Source organism: Alosa pseudoharengus, unplaced genomic scaffold (assembly GCF_046254945.1).
Source record: "Alosa pseudoharengus isolate Yale_2024_CS ecotype anadromous, Long Island Sound unplaced genomic scaffold, YU_APseudo_1.1 YU_APseudo_1.1_scf_1, whole genome shotgun sequence".
NCBI classification, from domain to species: Eukaryota; Metazoa; Chordata; class Actinopteri; order Clupeiformes; family Clupeidae; genus Alosa; species Alosa pseudoharengus.
In genome coordinates this window covers 42,953,924-42,972,456 of record NW_027468564.1, presented here as the reverse complement: position 1 = coordinate 42,972,456, position 18,533 = coordinate 42,953,924, and the positions used below count along the sequence as shown (strand labels likewise).

Below are 18,533 nucleotides of genomic sequence, written 5' to 3'. Positions count from 1 at the left end.
ATCGCACAGGCAAGAGTTTAGTCTCGTTGGAAAGCCCCACTTCTGCTCTGTCACGCAATTAAAGTTTCATCTCGCTGCGATGAACAGTTCTGGAGCAATGTAACAAAGAACTCAGGCAAAGCAGCCTCTGCCTGACCAGCTATGGCAAGAACAACACGCAGTCAGCAAATTATGTTTTTTATATAAAGTAGCCTAGCCTAGGCCCCATTAGCCTACTTTTATTGGAGCCATGATATGTGCCTAATATGCTTGCATTTCACCCGAATTTTATCGAAATATTTTTGTAACAGCGTTACCGCAGGCATCCGATTATTTCTGGTCAGCCCCACACGTCAATGTCAGAGCCTACCTAAGGACAGCCCAACGCAGCTCACTTGGCTATGATTCGTGACACATCCTAACATCTTATTAGCATTAATGTTCCAACTCATCATCAACTCATGTTGTTACTGCATGAGGTTAAGTAGTAGTCAGTGTTTTTAACAGATGACTTGAATTGTCCCGCTGCTGCTGCTGCACTAGGCCTAGCCTATCACGATTTGATCACAACCGTGGGCTACACTTCCTGACTGGGCCAATGGTCGTAGATAGAGTGCAGTAATTGGTTCAGTCCCTGCTTTGCAAAGTGTTGGCAAAGTGCCGTCGAAAACGGCAGCAATTATTTTTTTCTTTTTTACTTTTCACTGAACGGAGCTGGGGGGGCCAGCAGGGTGGCCAAGCTTTGACCAGTGGTGGCCGTGGCCCCCCCTGGCCACCACGTAGCTCCGCCCCTGATGCCTAGGCCCTGTCAGTATGGCTAACGTGCGGATAGTTTTGGTCCCAGAGGTTATCTGGAACATGGAATATAGTATAGAATTACCGCAAGCATTGGTTTCATTGTGATGATCTGCAGAATCACCACAACCAAACATTAGCTTTCTAACACAGAATCACACCTGTCCCATAGAAATGGGAATAAGAACACCAGAGAAAAAGGTTAGAATAAAGTAAACTTTTATATGATGATATATTGATTACATGATAAAAAGCAAGAGGCACATTAATCTAACCTGAATGATCTGAGTACTAAAAACACAGCATTGGAGAAAGAGGTAAAGGAAAAGAAGGGATAGAAAATAATTAGTCACGCTGCCCGATCTTGTGAGGCTCCTTGGCCTCGCTGTCTTCTCCTGGACCCAGTGGTTTGGGATGGCTGCTCTTGAGCAGGTGCGCTGGGACCGCTCTGTGGATAGCGTTTAGTAGGTGGCCCGACGAGGATGACGTGAGGCGAAATGAAAGAGTAAAGAAAAGTACAAGAAGAGTCGGGAACATGTTGGAGGGGGATAAAAGGGGTGATTGTAAAGAGAAAGAGAAATGAAATTGAAGTAAAGACCAATTAGAAGTCCAAGCCCCAGACTACGGGAGAATGTGCCTTTTAAAGGAGGAAAAATCATCCCCTAACAAATCATCGGCTACTAAAAATCCACAAGTTACAAACATTGCCCACAAAAAGGTTGCCTCTCCCACAGAGTTCAGAGTCAAGTCCAAGTCATGTAACAGAGTGTTGGATACAATGGAAAGGAAATAACATAAAAACAAGCAAAAGGCAGATATAATGGTATGCATCTTGAATTCAATCTACACACAGGATACATCATGAATTCAGGTCTAACTCTTATAAAGTTGGTCACCGTTTCTCATAAGTTTGCATTACAGTTCATACATGGCAGTAGTATAGGTGACATAGTATATGCTTCAATATGAAACCCTTTAATAATTCAGTTCAAAGATGAAATGCACTCTTGTCCAACAAGGCAGCACTCTGCCACCCCTCACCCTGCGCTCTACAGGCTGCCTAATCAATATCACCAGTATACCCACTGCAGAAACCTAGACTACACCACTGGGAGATAGCAATACAAGCGTCTGCATCTGCATTCAGTCTTCATAAGGAGTCAGAGGTCACTATGTTGTCGTACACCGGGCTTGAGTCTGCCTCCTGGATGAAAAGAGGAAGTTGAGGAAACAGTAACTCCAAAAATAAAAAAAATATCTAGCTCCTAGAATTTAGTCTTTTAAGCAGCTTGCTAATTTTGGACCAAAACGTATAGTGCTGCAATAAGAATAATAATTAGGACAATCCAGTCTAGACTGAATCTATCGTTTGGGCCGTCCTTGATTAGTTTGTTTCATAGTTTCTCTTTAGCACAGTCAGTTTGCTCACCTGTTGTGAAATCGTGCTGCCTGTTTTGTGGGGAGCGCTAGATTTACACCTGCAGTTGTGGAGAAGAAAGACTTAGGACCAGTTATCATGGGAAATCAACAAAACATATAATACCATATTATATATTTACCACATTATTGTATTGGTTCCATAATGACTGTTGTTTACACACAAAAAAAGTAATTTAGAGGAAAATGTTTTCTCACCTCAGACACAGAAGGTAGGGGAGCAGCAGGAGAGCTACTACAATAAGGATCCTAATGGCTACATACTTAGCCCAGCCTTGCCCTATAAACAGAATCACAGTGTTTCACAATAGTGACCAATAAAACTACTCTTAAAGCTTAACAGTAGTATTAGTCAAAGTAGTGGGCTTGGATCATGAACCCTTGGAATATGAGGCAAGAGAGCTAGTGAGCATGCTATTAGTTCTGTACCATATGGTGTTTACTCTGAGAGTAGGGCTCATGTCCCTGTTTGGGCACCAGGTTGCCATCACTCTAAGTTTTCTCCCTTTCCCTTTGCTGATTCAGCATGATATCATTTTAGTTGTCTTTGCCCTCAGGATCACAGGGAACATAAGGCACCACAATGCCAATGTGGTATTCTGTTGTGGGAAAGGGAGTACGCTAACACGTGTGAATGATCAGTTGCTTGCATGTACAGTACATGCCTTGAAACCATACAGTTTTTTAATCGGTACCCACTTGCTTTTACACTAATCCATAGTAGCATGTTTACTTAGGACTCCAAACAGGGAGAAAACAATCATTTGTCATAAGAGTGCACAATTGACTCCGACACACGATTGAATAATCTGACAAAAGGTGATCTTACCTGCTATTGGCACTGACACAGCAGCTGAGTGCTGATCACCAACACTATTCTGTGCAACACAGTAGTAGAGTCCACTGGTCTCATAGCTGATGTTAGCGACAACGTAACTCTGGCCTCCTCCTAGCAGTGAGGTTTGAGTTCCCGTCTTCCTGTACCAGGTGTAGGTGTGTACAGGTGGATTGGCATCACTCCGGCAGGTCAGATTCACTGACTCACCCGCCACTATTTCACCATGGTGATCCACAAACACAGCGGTGTTCCGTGGTGCATCTGCCAACACAAAGACCAATAATTACATTCAGACTGTTTTTCCTCTTATCTATTCGGTCCATTTCAAAGGCTGGCCATTTTTTGTCTCATACTGAATAATCAGTTTAACCTTTGTTGGCATTAATCAGTTTCATTTTATTAAACAGTTAATATCCAGTGGCTGCTCTCTCACATACATCTGACATGTAAAGCAGCCTCAGGTGATTGATGTTGTTCATGTTCTCTAACAGCACAGGAGTAGCTGCCTGCATCCTCACTGCTGACTGGGTTTAGGTGGAGGGTGTTGTTGATGGCTCTGTGTCTGGTATGCTGTGTGTTCTTGTACCAGATGAAGGTGGTGTCGGACTTTAGATTGCAGCTGGTCGTATCACAGGTCAGTGTGACATTGCGTCCCTCTGTTACTGTATCAGCTGTCATTGACACCTGCAGTTCTGGCAAAAATGGCAGGAGTTACTCTCTAAAACCTTTATTATACATTATAACTTAACTGATGTACTTACCTGTGACTGAGATTGTCACCAAATCACCAGTGAAGGCCCCTTCTGTTTTGTTTGTCTTGTATCTGTATCTGAATCGATATTGTCCTGAATCACTTTCTCTCACGTCTCTGATTCTCAGAGTGCAGTTATGCTCCTCAGTACTGAGATGTTCCACTCTGCCCTCATAGTCTTCCTCCAGACGCAGGTCTATAGGCTCCTGACCCTTCTCCACCTCTCGGTACCAGAGTGTTGTGGTGACTGTCTGGTCTGTGGGGAATCCGTATGTGTAGGGAATGTCCACCGTTGAGCCCCTCGAGACACAGAAGCTGGTGGACGAGTAGGACACTCCCCAACAGTCCTTACGTGGAAGATCTAGATCGGAAAGCAGGATATATTAAAGTTTTCAACTAAACTTCTCACTCTCATACACACACACAATTACATTTTAATTAACCTGATTTATCTAGTAATGCCTGATAATGACAACATGCTAAAATGAAGAATAAAATGCATCTGTTGGTCTTGACTAAGTTATGAATATTGGGGTCATCCCTATGTTCCCAGGGTCCTATATTCTTTATATTCTACTGTCCTTATTGCTTGTTGTGTTTTTTTTATATATTACAAACTTTTAATTACTTTTTCTGCTGTTAGTGATTGCTGTGTGTGATGTCTGTATGCTACTGAGACCTTGAATTTCCCCTTGGGGATCAATAAAGTATCTATCTATCTACAGTATCTATCTATCTAATTGCATTTGAATTAACCTGATTTATCTAATGCCTCTGGCTCTGATACTGACAATCAACATAAATGACAGGCAAGAAGCTCAGTAGCCCAGTAGTCCATCAGTTCAGACTCAAAAGTTCAAGTGATAAAATTAAGACTAAAATGAGTTTGTTAGTCTTGTCTAAGTTAGTGTAAGATATTGTGTTCCCAGGGTTCTATTCCCGAGAAATGACAACGCTTCATATGCTACCCACTTCTAGGTTCCAATGTTCTATGTTCCCCAGTCTATGCACATTAGGCAATAAAAAAGTTCCTTAACCCTGTATTCACTTCACATGATATGGGTAATTGTGTGTGTGTTACCCAGCACTGTTGTATGGCTCTCAGTTTAATAGGCCAATATTAAATGGTTGGAGTGATGAAAAAAAAATGGGTGCACATCAGGGGAGTTTAGACATTTAAAAAATAATATTTATCTTCTATTCTCATACATGTTTCCAAGCTATATGTAGGGCTAGTCTTTAGCTTCCACCATTTTGGTTAAACCTTTTGGTTACTTCTGCAAAAGAGAGGGGGTTTTGGGCTGCAATAATAGCTCACTAACACAGCATGCATCACCACAGCACCCATTTTATACTAGTGCAAAATACACTCTCTCTTGATCCTGGTATAAAACATTTACTATTACAATTAAAGCTATGAACCAAGCAAAAAGTGTACTTACCTGAAACATAGAGAGTAACTCTATCTTTTCCTTGTAAGGTTGTGATATGTCTGCTAATTCTGTAGTCATATACACCAGAGTCGCTAGGAATCAGATTGCTTATTCTCACTCTACACTCTGGAGAGGTGTAGCTATACTCAATACGAGTTCCAGATGCTCGTACATACGTCTCATGTTTCTGACTATCAGTTTTGTACCAATATCCTCTAGAAAAACTGTAGGGTGGTGGAAGTGTGTAACGGCAGGTAAGGAGCACTGAGGAGCCTGTGAGAGCACAGATGTTCTGAGGAGAGTAGGTCACAGTGAGGGGTGGTTGGGCATGAAGACCTGAAACACAAACACACTCATCATGGGTGCACTGCACACACTCATTCTCCAGAACTCACTGGCTCACTTACACACACACACACATGCACACTCACAGACTTACAACAGTATTAAACTTATGCACACTCCCACAAACATAAGACGGTAAAGCAACCCAAGCAAGAGATCAGTGTTACAATATGATATACATGTACATACCTAGTGTGCATAACAGCAGAATGATGCATCTGATTCTGTGCATAATGAAAACCTGCCAGGATGTTCATGCATTTTAGAGTCTATTTTATGAATAATATGCAGTTTCTCAGTCACAGTTTAATAATATAATATTTTTTCATCATAATCATCATCATCTCAACTCGGTAATACACTGTTTTCACTTGTTCATTCGTATTATGAACATTTGTGTTGACACTTACCCCAGTTGATACTTCTAAATCGTCTGAGACTACACTGAAACATTAGAGAAAGTGAAAATGCAGCTCTGTAAGGAAACAGGGTATGAGGAGGGTAATTCATCCTTCCTCATTTCACAGATACTCTCTCTCTCACACACACACACAAACATAAATATTCACCTCTCACTCTCTTGTGTAACAGGACTTACAATTACACAGTATTTAAAATCCATATTGTTGTTCTGGTTCCAGTCTGAAGTCTCAAGCCACCATTGTCCATTGTCCAATCATACAAGGGACAAGCTGGTGACCGAGCTGTCATGTCTCCATCCAGGACACCCACACTTTTCCCACTTAAGCTGAGCAATACACACACACACACCCACACCTTTCCCACTTCAGTAGAGTAATACACACACACACCCACACCTTTCCCACTTCAGTAGAGTAATACACACACACACACACACACACACACACACCAACACCTTTCCCACTTCAGTAGAGTAATACACACACACACCCACACCTTTCCCACTTCAGTAGAGCAATACACACACACACACACACACACACACACACACACACACACACACACCCATGCCTTTCCCACTTCAGTAGAGCAATTAACACACACACAAACACACACACGCCTTTCCCACTTCAGCAGAGCAATGCACTCTTCCAGCTGTAGCTTTCCAACAAGGTCTTACATCTGTCCAGTTCTCATCATCTCCTTCCCTCTGCTGATACCAATGTGTCAGAACCAGAACCAACCGGCTCCATCACCAGCTCACCTCTCTCATTATAACACAAATCTAATGGATGCCAACGACTAGAACAAGAAAGGGAAGTACACTGTTTGTGCTTTTACGTTTTTTTTTTTTTTCTCTTAATTGTTGGTTTTTGCATAATATTTTACTTACCATTTTGTTTTCAATGTGCATTAATTTATCCCTAGTATACAGTGGGTGTAGCAATAGAAATAGTAACGGTGGTTCTTAAAGCGATACTCCACTTTTCATCCAGCCGTTCTCTGAGTCTGACAGTAGCACTTCTAGCTCCAGCTCATTGAATCAGATTAGACCGTTAGCTTATAGGAGAGATGCTAATGGTCTAATCTTATCTGATTCAATGAGCTGGAGCTAGAAGTGCTACTGTCAGACTCAGAGTACGGCTGGATGAACTGGGGAAAGGTAAAACTCAATTGTTTAACTCGAGGAGAGGTGGAAAATATGTGTATTTCCCCAAATGGTGGAATATCCCTTTAATGGTTCTTTGTGCTGTGTTTCATACTGCATCCTCTCTGCTGCACAGAGGCTGAGTGCGTCAGTTCACACATACACCACATGAGGAGGGGAGGGACTAACAGCTGATACCATCTCCACACGGTGCTAAAAATGACCCTCATTTCATGTTTCCTTTCTGTGGCCCATATCGCATGATCTGGCAAGTCCTAGTCGTCATCTCCTCTTGAGTGGGGGAGGAGCCCAACAGCTGATGGCTCCTTCTCCTCACACTGGCCGTCTATCTGAGGCCTCTCAGAAGCTTATGCTGGCCATTCGTCTGAGGCCTCACCATCCTGGGCTGAACTTACCTCTTGTGGATGCAGGGCAAGCTGCCACTAATGATGTAAATGCAAAAGATCCAATCTGAGATACACGGCTCTGTTCCTGTGGTGCTGAATGTCAGTTAAACTAATTTGATGCTGTTTTAAGCAACTGAGTGTTTCTTGGCTAAGGGTTTGTGTTAGCTCATAATGTCTACTGCTGCAGCATTATACTACACTCTCAGAAACTATACCACTGCCAGTTTTTAGCTGAATCGTTTTCATTATTTTTTCTCCTTCGTCACGTGACTGACCACAAGGTGAATTCACTCATTGAATCTCAGGCAAACTGAGAGGCTCAGCTAAACAGTGTATGAAAATATTGTCTCCACCCTTATCTGTTTCAGTGCATAGATGACTGGGTTTGAGTATTTTCATGTGACAGTGATTTGGACACTATAAGATGTCCCTGGTGTTGAGGGAGTCGACCTCTCGCGTGTGTACAGTTTTAACAATTGCAATAAAAATATTTTGTCCATATTGGATGTTTTGGGCCCTATTCATTTAAAATTCAGAAACCTATGGTTTCTGTTTTATGGGGGAGGGTGTGACGGCCTGTATAGCCTTCTGCTTGTTGTCTACTTGTTTTCAGGTGTGCTCAGGACTTAATGAGCTGATGAGTCCAGATAAGAGGACTGCTTCCTCTCCCCTTAGGAGGGCCATTCTTACTTTGGGTTTTGCACATGCAACACTGCACTCAGACACATTACAAACACGCAACATCCATGCATTACTGATGACTGACTTTGACCCACCTCACACTGTTTGTTTGTTATTTGGTTAGTTTGGTTAATAAATCCATATTTTAGTTGAAGATCCAACCTCTCGACTCCCTCTTTTGTTGTGGCCTTACCCCTAGGTCATAACACTGGTCACACATAGAATAACATGGGCATACTTTGTTAATCATACTATGATCAGAGACTTTCTAATGTGGAGACACAGCACTCATAAAATCCTCCATAGAAATGCATGGGGTTAGTTTGTGGCCGTTGTCTACACATCCCCTTCCTCTGCAAAACGTCAACATGTGAATACATTGAGCCAATCATGTGGTGTGATGTGAATACATTGAGCCAATCATATGGTGTGTTGTGAAGACATCGTGCCAATCATGTGTTGTGAACTCGCCGCTGGAGCAAGAATGGTGTCGTGAAGCCTTGCGCACACGCATTTCTGCCGAAATGGATGCCCGATGAGTGCCCAAAAAGCGTTGTCAAATGGCCGCCGAGTGGAGGGACTTGCCTAAAAGGACTTGTGCCTGTGTAGTCTTCACCTCACCTAGCCTCATCTGAGTCTTGTTAAGTTATTAGTCTGATTAGTGCCTTGTTCCATGTTCACCTGTGTCTAATTGTTTTTGCTCTATCGTCTGTGTTCTTTAACTAGATGTACCGCAGAGCGGTACAAAATATGACCGCCGCCCAGTCCAGCACATTTTTTCCACAAAAATAAATCACGCTGAAAGGCCTATATGATTCTAACTGTCTCACTAAATTGCATTATCCACACTCAATTCTCACTGGTATCTGCTAGACAACAAGTACCAAAACATGATTAGTTCATAGATTTCACATGTAAAATTAATTTTATACAACCCCACCTCCATCTTGCCTGTTCATAATTCTGAGAAATTCTTGAATTGTGTGCATGTGTGCATGTACATGTTTATGTTATGTGTGTGTGTGTGCGTGCTTGTGTGTGTGCCAGCGTATGTGCCTGCGCATGCAAGCGTACATATGTCTACTGTGTGAGTATGTGTCATACGTATGATTACTGTGAATGTATGTGTGTGTGTGTGTATCTGTTTGTGCACATGTGTGCACATGAAATGGGTTAACATGACCCCTGGAGATATTCACAGAGAACTGTGTCTGCCCTACCCTCCTTTCGGGGGGTCGTCCAGCGGGGGGGCTACAGATCAAAACGAAAAACGATGGTTCCATGCTATCCATGTGGCTACATGCCCACCAAGTTTCGTGTACCCCGGTCTTTCAGCTTCCCGGTAATCCTTGACGGAAATTTGGGCATGCGAAAAAGAAAAAAAAAATCTGACTAAACCTATATGACCGCCGCTTCGCTGCACGGCGGTCATAATTACCTTCTTGTGTATTTAAGGTCTTGTGGTTGTCTTTGCTTCGTCGTTATGATTTTGTCATGTTGCCCATGTTTCCTGGATTCTGGAAAGTAAAATCGTGTTTGGATGTATTCTCAAGCCTCTTGTCATGCATTTGGGTCCCAACCTACTCAGCAGCCTGACACTAAGCTTTGAATGTGTCTGTAACCTGTACTGTGCTGATCACTCAGAGTGCCATATTTAACTGGACTCAAACCCACAAACCTGCAGAGTGGTGGGAGGTGAATTGATCCCCCTTCTCCCAAGTACACAACACAAAAACAAGTTCATCCATAGTTGCTGTGATTAACAGTTTGCAAGAAAATAAAATTGAATTGACATCAAATGTATATATTTGCATTCTGCTACTTTCCTCTTTGGCTTAGTGTGTGTGTGAGGACCACTTAAGTAAAACCGCAGCCATTGCCCCATTTTTGTTAGTGTGTCATGTCTCTATTTAGAGAGGGTGCTAGTTTGTGCACTGGATTCACGCCCCGAAACTCTGCAATCTGCTTTGCGATTGTTGGACTTTTATTTTGACAAGTTGTCATCTTTCTGTCTTCCACATTCATAAACGGTTTGGTACTGTATGAATGTTGAGTCATGTCTCATGAAACAGTCATGAATGCTTTATGTGCAGTTTATGACAGCTGCTATGAATGTGTTATAAACTCACCCATCAAGTAAAGTGTTACCAAAATACCTTTGCAAAGAAAATAACGGTAACACTTTACTTGACAAGTGAGTTCATAACACATTCATAGCAGCTGTCATAAACTGCACATAAAAAATTCATGACTGTTTCATGAGACATGACTCAACATTCATACCAAACCTTTCGTGAATGTGGAAGACAGAACGACAAGAACTTTGCCGTTTTTGGTCCAAATCCTTACCTTACCTGACCACATCACATCTGAGTCAATTGGCTACTCCAGTGCCAAAAAGACAGAACATGGTCAAGCAAATAATTTTTGTTTCATAAAAATGTATTTGTTTTATGATGTAACCTTTGCACATGATTTCTTATCTTTTGCTACTGGGAATGTCCAACCATTCCAGGATACACAAATACGGGTCAGCTGAATGTAGGCTAGTTTACCTCCCAGTGTTAAACTCAGTGATTACGAATACTTCACAACTTGTATAGTAAAGTGACATTCGATGTAGACTTCATAAGATATTCATGACATATTTACAAAGGCTGGAGAGAATAAATTAATGGTATTCAGGTTACACAAATACGATGTTGGACTTTTATTTTGACAAGTTTTCGTCATTCTGTCTTCCACATTCATGAAAGGTTTGGTATGAATGTTGAGTCATGTCTCATGAAACAGTCATGAATGCTTTATGTGCAGTTTATGACAGCTGCTATGAATGTGTTATGGACTCACCCTTCAAGTAAAGTGTTACCAAAATAACTTTGTATTTACATGAAATTGACATATTCACACAACATTTTTTTCAGTTGAATAGCTCACAAACTTACAAACTCACCACTTGACAAACTGAACAAAGTGACACATACAAAAAGCCAACATGCAGAGAGAACAGTGTGAAAGTCTCCAGCTGCAAAAACAGATGCAACACCCGTCTAGCCACTGGAGGAAGAGGAAGGGGCACACACGTGTTGGGGACATCTTGCTCTGCTCATTCAGTTACACAGGAACACTTTTTATAAGTTATATCTTTGGCCTTTTTGGTTTTATTAGATATGACAGTGAAGAAAAGAAATGTGCAAAAAAAAAATTACAGCTCACCACATGATAAACCATGACAAACACTAAACAATATAATCTCATAGAACTAGGAACCTGTAATGTGTTCATTTGTACAATTAGGTGCTCTTGAGTAATCCAATTTTGAAATCACAGCAAATGTCACTGTTGTCTCCGACACTGGGCTGACACCTGACATTAACCTATCATGTACAGTAATTACACCCCAAATAATGTACATAACAATGATTCAAATGTTAGTCAAAGCATGCACAGATCAACTGTGCCTTGGGGCATAGGACATCTGCACATAAGCACAGGTCACATACTTGATGTAAAGACTGATACAAGAAATATGCAAACGTTATCAAATTACATTAATATGCCAGACATGGGTAGCCTAGGCTGTCCTGAAAAAAAAAAACTAGACATACTGTAGCATGCACAGATGGCCCTTATAATGAACAAGTTATGAATGAAAAAATTGTCCAATAAGGCAGCTCTCCCGCAACCCTGAACTCTACAGACCTAATCAATACCACCAGTGTACCCACTACAGCACACTAGACTACAGCACGGGGAAATAGCAATTAAGGGATACAATACATTTAGTCTTTGCGTTCTGTCTTCATAAGGGGTCAGACGGCTGTGTCGTCGTACACCGGGTTTGAGTCTGCCTGCTGGAGAAAAAGAGAAAGTTGAGGAAACAAAACAAAAAAATATTTGATCCAGCTCCTAGAATCTAGTCTGACTCTACCAGCCTGTTTCTCTTAGTTCATTTTCTCACTGAAATAAGTTGAACTGTTCTGGTGAAACCAGGCTACCTAGAATCCCCCTTTCAGTCCTTCCTCTATCTATCTGTGCAGTTCTGTGTTCTGGGATGGAACTCACCTCACATCTCAAAACTTTTCACTGAAAATAACATACTATATGCCAGAATGTTAGCAAGATTCTAGCAGTGTGAAAAAGACTCTGGGTGTTTGCAAGGTTTTACATGCCATTTAGGTGGCTAGCTCACTAGTTTTAGACCAAAACTTGTATAATGCTGCATGAAGATAATAATAATTAGGGCAATCTGGACATTATCACGTGTCAGTGTTGTTTGGGCCGTCATTGATTAGTTTCTTTCACCGTCTCTCTTTAGCAAGTCAGTATGCTCACCTGTTGTGAAACAGTTGTGCTGCCTGTTTTTTGGAGAGTGCGAGATTTACACCTGTGGTTGTAGAGGATAAAGAATTACGGCCAGTTATGGTGACAAATCAACAACATTAACACATTATACAATATTAGTGTATCTTCACCACATTATTGCATTGTTTTTTTTTTGTAATTCAACTTTGTATTTGGTTTTCATGTATGAAAGTATAATCATACAATAACATAACATCACATAGAACAATATAAACATAAAACATACAAACAAACAACAGACAGCACTGATAGTGTATGATGTGTCCCCTTTTGAGTCAAATATTAAAGTAAAAAAAAAAAAAGATAAGACATATACATATGCATAAAAATTATAATTTTAGCAGCCATTGCAGCACCTCCTCTCCCTATAGCATACCCACAATACCATAGGCAAAAAATAAATCCCATGACTTCTTAAAGTTCTCGTTTTCATTATTGACTCTTGCCAGCATGTCCTCATAAGATACTATCTCTGACATAAGTAACAACCATTGTTTAAATTCTGGAGGGGAGGTACTTTTCCATAGTCTGAGAATCACTCTGGCAGCTGTTATAACTCCCACTTTTATTACTGCAAGCATTACTGCATTGTTACCATGATGACTGTTGTTTACATGAAAAGGTCATTTGAAGAACATGTTTTTCTCACCTCAGACACAGAAGACATGGGAGCAGCAGGAGAGCTACTACAATAAGGATCCTAATGGCTACATGCTTAGCCCAGCCTTGCCCTATAAACAGAATCACAATGTTTCACAGTAGTGACCAATGAAATTACTCTTATAGCTTAACAGTAGTATTAGTCAAAGTAGTGGGCTTGGATCATGAACCCTTGGAATATGAGGCAAGAGAGCTAGTGAGCATGCTATTAGTTCTGTACTATATGGTGTTTACTCTGAGAGTATGGCTCATGTCCCTGTTTGGGCACCAGGTTGCCATCACTCTAAGTTTTCTCCCTTTCCCTTTGCTGATTCAGCATGATATCATTTTAGTTGTCTTTGCCCTCAGGGTCACAGGGAACATAAGGCACCACAATGCCAATGTGGTATTCTGTTGTGGGAAAGGGAGTACGCTAACACGTGTGAATGATCAGTTGCTTGCATGTACAGTACATGCCTTGAAACCATACAGTTTTTTAATCGGTACGCACTTGCTTTTACACTAATCCATAGTAGCACGTTTACTTAGGACTCCAAACAGGGAGAAAACAATCATTTGTCATAAGAGTGCACAATTGACTCCGACACACGATTGAATAATCTGACAAAAGGTGATCTTACCTGCTATTGGCACTGACACAGCAGCTGAGTGCTGATCACCAACACTATTCTGTGCAACACAGTAGTAGAGTCCACTGGTCTCATAGCTGATGTTAGCGACAACGTAACTCTGGCCTCCTCCTAGCAGTGAGGTTTGAGTTCCCGTCTTCCTGTACCAGGTGTAGGTGTGTACAGGTGGATTGGCATCACTCCGGCAGGTCAGATTCACTGACTCACCCGCCACTATTTCACCATGGTGATCCACAAACACAGCGGTGTTCCGTGGTGCATCTGCCAACACAAAGACCAATAATTACATTCAGACTGTTTTTCCTCTTATCTATTCGGTCCATTTCAAAGGCTGGCCATTTTTTGTCTCATACTGAATAATCAGTTTAACCTTTGTTGGCATTAATCAGTTTCATTTTATTAAACAGTTAATATCCAGTGGCTGCTCTCTCACATACATCTGACATGTAAAGCAGCCTCAGGTGATTGATGTTGTTCATGTTCTCTAACAGCACAGGTGTAGCTGCCTGCATCCTCACTGCTGACTGGGTTTAGGTGGAGGGTGTTGTTGATGGCTCTGTGTCTGGTAGGCTGTGTGTTCTTGTACCAGATGAAGGTGGTGTCGGACTTTAGATTGCAGCTGGTTGTATCACAGGTCAGTGTGACATTGCTTCCCTCTGTTACTGTATCAGCTGTCATTGACACCTGCAGTTCTGGCAAAAATGGCAGGAGTTACTCTCTAAAACCTTTATTATATATTATAACTTAACTGATGTACTTACCTGTGACTGAGATTGTCACCAAATCACCAGTGAAGGCCCCTTCTGTTTTGTTTGTCTTGTATCTGTATCTGAATCGATATTGTCCTGAATCACTTTCTCTCACGTCTCTGATTCTCAGAGTGCAGTTATGCTCCTCAGTACTGAGATGTTCCACTCTGCCCTCATAGTCTTCCTCCAGACGCAGGTCTATAGGCTCCTGACCCTTCTCCACCTCTCGGTACCAGAGTGTTGTGGTGACTGTCTGGTCTGTGGGGAATCCGTATGTGCAGGGAATGTCCACCGTTGAGCCCCTCGAGACACAGAAGCTGGTGGACGAGTAGGACACTCCCCAACAGTCCTTACGTGGAAGATCTAGATCGGAAAGCAGGATATATTAAAGTTTTCAACTAAACTTCTCACTCTCATACACACACACAATTACATTTGAATTAACCTGATTCATCTAGTAATGCCTGATAATGACAACATGCTAAAATGAAGAATAAAATGCATCTGTTGGTCTTGACTAAGTTATGAATATTGGGGTCATCCCTATGTTCCCAGGGTCCTATATTCTTTATCTTCTACTGTCCTTATTGCTTGTTGTGTTTTTTTATATATTACAAACTTTTAATTACTTTTTCTGCTGTTAGTGATTGCTGTGTGTGATGTCTGTATGCTACTGAGACCTTGAATTTCCCCTTGGGGATCAATAAAGTATCTATCTATCTACAGTATCTATCTATCTAATTGCATTTGAATTAACCTGATTTATCTAATGCCTCTGGCTCTGATACTGACAATCAACATAAATGACAGGCAAGAAGCTCAGTAGCCCAGTAGTCCATCAGTTCAGACTCAAAAGTTCAAGTGATAAAATTAAGACTAAAATGAGTTTGTTAGTCTTGTCTAAGTTAGTGTAAGATATTGTGTTCCCAGGGTTCTATTCCCCAGAAATGACAACGCTTCATATGCTACCCAGTTCTAGGTTCCAATGTTCTATGTTCCCCAGTCTATGCACATTAGGCAATAAAAAAGTTCCTTAACCCTGTATTCACTTCACATGATATGGGTAATTGTGTGTGTGTTACCCAGCACTGTTGTATGGCTCTCAGTTTAATAGGCCAATATTAAATGGTTGGAGTGATGGAAAAAAAAAATGGGTGCACATCAGGGGAGTTTAGACATTTAAAAAATAATATTTATCTTATATTCTCATACATGTTTCCAAGCTATATGTAGGGCTAGTCTTTAGCTTCCACCATTTTGGTTAAACCTTTTGGTTACTTCTGCAAAAGAGAGGGGGTTTTGGGCTGCAATAATAGCTCACTAACACAGCATGCATCACCACAGCACCCATTTTATACTAGTGCAAAATACACTCTCTCTTGATCCTGGTATAAAACATTTACTATTACAATTAAAGCTATGAACCAAGCAAAAAGTGTACTTACCTGAAACATAGAGAGTAACTCTATCTTTTCCTTGTAAGGTTGTGATATGTCTGCTAATTCTGTAGTCATATACACCAGAGTCGCTAGGAATCAGATTGCTTATTCTCACTCTACACTCTGGAGAGGTGTAGCTATACTCAATACGAGTTCCAGATGCTCGTACATACGTCTCATGTTTCTGACTATCAGTTTTGTACCAATATCCTCTAGAAAAACTGTAGGGTGGTGGAAGTGTGTAACGGCAGGTAAGGAGCACTGAGGAGCCTGTGAGAGCACAGATGTTCTGAGGAGAGTAGGTCACAGTGAGGGGTGGTTGGGCATGAAGACCTGAAACACAAACACACTCATCATGGGTGCACTGCACACACTCATTCTCCAGAACTCACTGGCTCACTTACACACACACACATGCACACTCACAGACTTACAACAGTATTAAACTTATGCACACTTCCACAAACATAAGACGGTAAAGCAACCCAAGCAAGAGATCAGTGTTACAATATGATATACATGTACATACCTAGTGTGCATAACAGCAGAATGATGCATCTGATTCTGTGCATAATGAAAACCTGCCAGGATGTTCATGCATTTTAGAGTATATTTTATGAATAATATGCAGTTTCTCAGTCACAGTTTAATAATATAATATTTTTTCATCATAATCATCATCATCTCAACTCGGTAATACACTGTTTTCACTTGTTCATTCGTATTATGAACATTTGTGTTGACACTTACCCCAGTTGATACTTCTAAATCGTCTGAGACTACACTGAAACATTAGAGAAAGTGAAAATGCAGCTCTGTAAGGAAACAGGGTATGAGGAGGGTAATTCATCCTTCCTCATTTCACAGATACTCTCTCTCTCACACACACACACAAACATAAATATTCACCTCTCACTCTCTTGTGTAACAGGACTTACAATTACACAGTATTTAAAATCCATATTGTTGTTCTGGTTCCAGTCTGAAGTCTCAAGCCACCATTGTCCATTGTCCAATCATACAAGGGACAAGCTGGTGACCGAGCTGTCATGTCTCCATCCAGGACACCCACACTTTTCCCACTTAAGCTGAGCAATACACACACACACACCCACACCTTTCCCACTTCAGTAGAGTAATACACACACACACCCACACCTTTCCCATTTCAGTAGAGTAATACACACACACACACCCACACACACACACACACACACACACCAACACCTTTCCCACTTCAGTAGAGTAATACACACACACACCCACACCTTTCCCACTTCAGTAGAGCAATACACACACACACACACACACACACACACACACACACACACACGCCTTTCCCACTTCAGTAGAGCAATTAACACACACACAAACACACACACGCCTTTCCCACTTCAGCAGAGCAATGCACACACACACAAAAAAGCACCTCTCCCACTTCAGTAGAGCAATGCACTCTTCCAGCTGTAGCTTTCCAACAAGGTCTTACATCTGTCCAGTTCTTATCATCTCCTTCCCTCTGCTGATACCAATGTGTCAGAACCAGAACCAACCGGCTCCATCACCAGCTCACCTCTCTCATTATAACACAAATCTAATGGATGCCAACGACTAGAACAAGAAAGGGAAGTACACTGTTTGTGCTTTTACGGTTTTTTTTTCTTTCTCTTAATTGTTAAGTCGTTATGATTTTGTCATGTTGCCCATGTTTCCTGGATTCTGGAAAGTAAAATCGTGTTTGGATGTATTCTCAAGCCTCTTGTCATGCATTTGGGTCCCAACCTACTCAGCAGCCTGACACTAAGCTTTGAATGTGTCTGTAACCTGTACTGTGCTGATCACTCAGAGTGCCATATTTAACTGGACTCAAACCCACAAACCTGCAGAGTGGTGGGAGGTGAATTGATCGATCCCCCTTCTCCCAAGTACACAACACAAAAACAAGTTCATCCATAGTTGCTGTGATTAACAGTTTGCAAGAAAATAAAATTGAATTGACATCAAATGTATATATTTGCATTCTGCTACTTTCCTCTTTGGCTTAGTGTGTGTGTGAGGACCACTTAAGTAAAACCGCAGCCATTGCCCCATTTTTGTTAGTGTGTCATGTCTCTATTTAGAGAGGGTGCTAGTTTGTGCACTGGATTCACGCCCCGAAACTCTGCAATCTGCTTTGCGATTGTTGGACTTTTATTTTGACAAGTTGTCATCTTTCTGTCTTCCACATTCATAAACGGTTTGGTACTGTATGAATGTTGAGTCATGTCTCATGAAACAGTCATGAATGCTTTATGTGCAGTTTATGACAGCTGCTATGAATGTGTTATAAACTCACCCATCAAGTAAAGTGTTACCAAAATACCTTTGCAAAGAAAATAACGGTAACACTTTACTTGACAAGTGAGTTCATAACACATTCATAGCAGCTGTCATAAACTGCACATAAAAAATTCAT

General features: G+C 41.3%; 2 protein-coding genes across 2 annotated transcripts in view; both read right to left on the bottom strand.

The window, feature by feature from the left end:
- Positions 1 to 976: 976 nt before the first annotated feature.
- Positions 977 to 6,022, bottom strand: LOC143128966 (sialic acid-binding Ig-like lectin 14). The gene is made up of 9 exons (XM_076289874.1): positions 5,989 to 6,022; positions 5,768 to 5,819; positions 5,243 to 5,569; positions 3,811 to 4,161; positions 3,487 to 3,741; positions 3,041 to 3,310; positions 2,410 to 2,491; positions 2,204 to 2,252; positions 977 to 1,978 (listed from the first exon to the last, which is right to left on the bottom strand). The coding sequence occupies exons 2-9, from the start codon at positions 5,808 to 5,810 to the stop codon at positions 1,925 to 1,927; spliced, it is 1,431 nt and encodes a 476-aa protein (XP_076145989.1). The 5' UTR covers positions 5,811 to 5,819; positions 5,989 to 6,022; the 3' UTR covers positions 977 to 1,924.
- A 4,595-nt stretch (positions 6,023 to 10,617) lies between these two features.
- The window catches only part of LOC143119042 (uncharacterized), a 34,792-nt gene continuing 26,876 nt past the window's right edge, over positions 10,618 to 18,533 (bottom strand). Inside the window, exons 24-32 of the mRNA XM_076280265.1 lie at positions 16,829 to 16,862; positions 16,608 to 16,659; positions 16,085 to 16,411; positions 14,652 to 15,002; positions 14,328 to 14,582; positions 13,882 to 14,151; positions 13,251 to 13,332; positions 12,572 to 12,623; positions 10,618 to 12,090 (exon numbers count right to left, since the gene is read on the bottom strand). Of these exons, the coding sequence (XP_076136380.1) occupies positions 12,049 to 12,090; positions 12,572 to 12,623; positions 13,251 to 13,332; positions 13,882 to 14,151; positions 14,328 to 14,582; positions 14,652 to 15,002; positions 16,085 to 16,411; positions 16,608 to 16,659; positions 16,829 to 16,862 (1,465 nt within the window). The 3' untranslated portion in view covers positions 10,618 to 12,048. The remainder of the gene's footprint in view (positions 12,091 to 12,571; positions 12,624 to 13,250; positions 13,333 to 13,881; positions 14,152 to 14,327; positions 14,583 to 14,651; positions 15,003 to 16,084; positions 16,412 to 16,607; positions 16,660 to 16,828; positions 16,863 to 18,533) is intronic.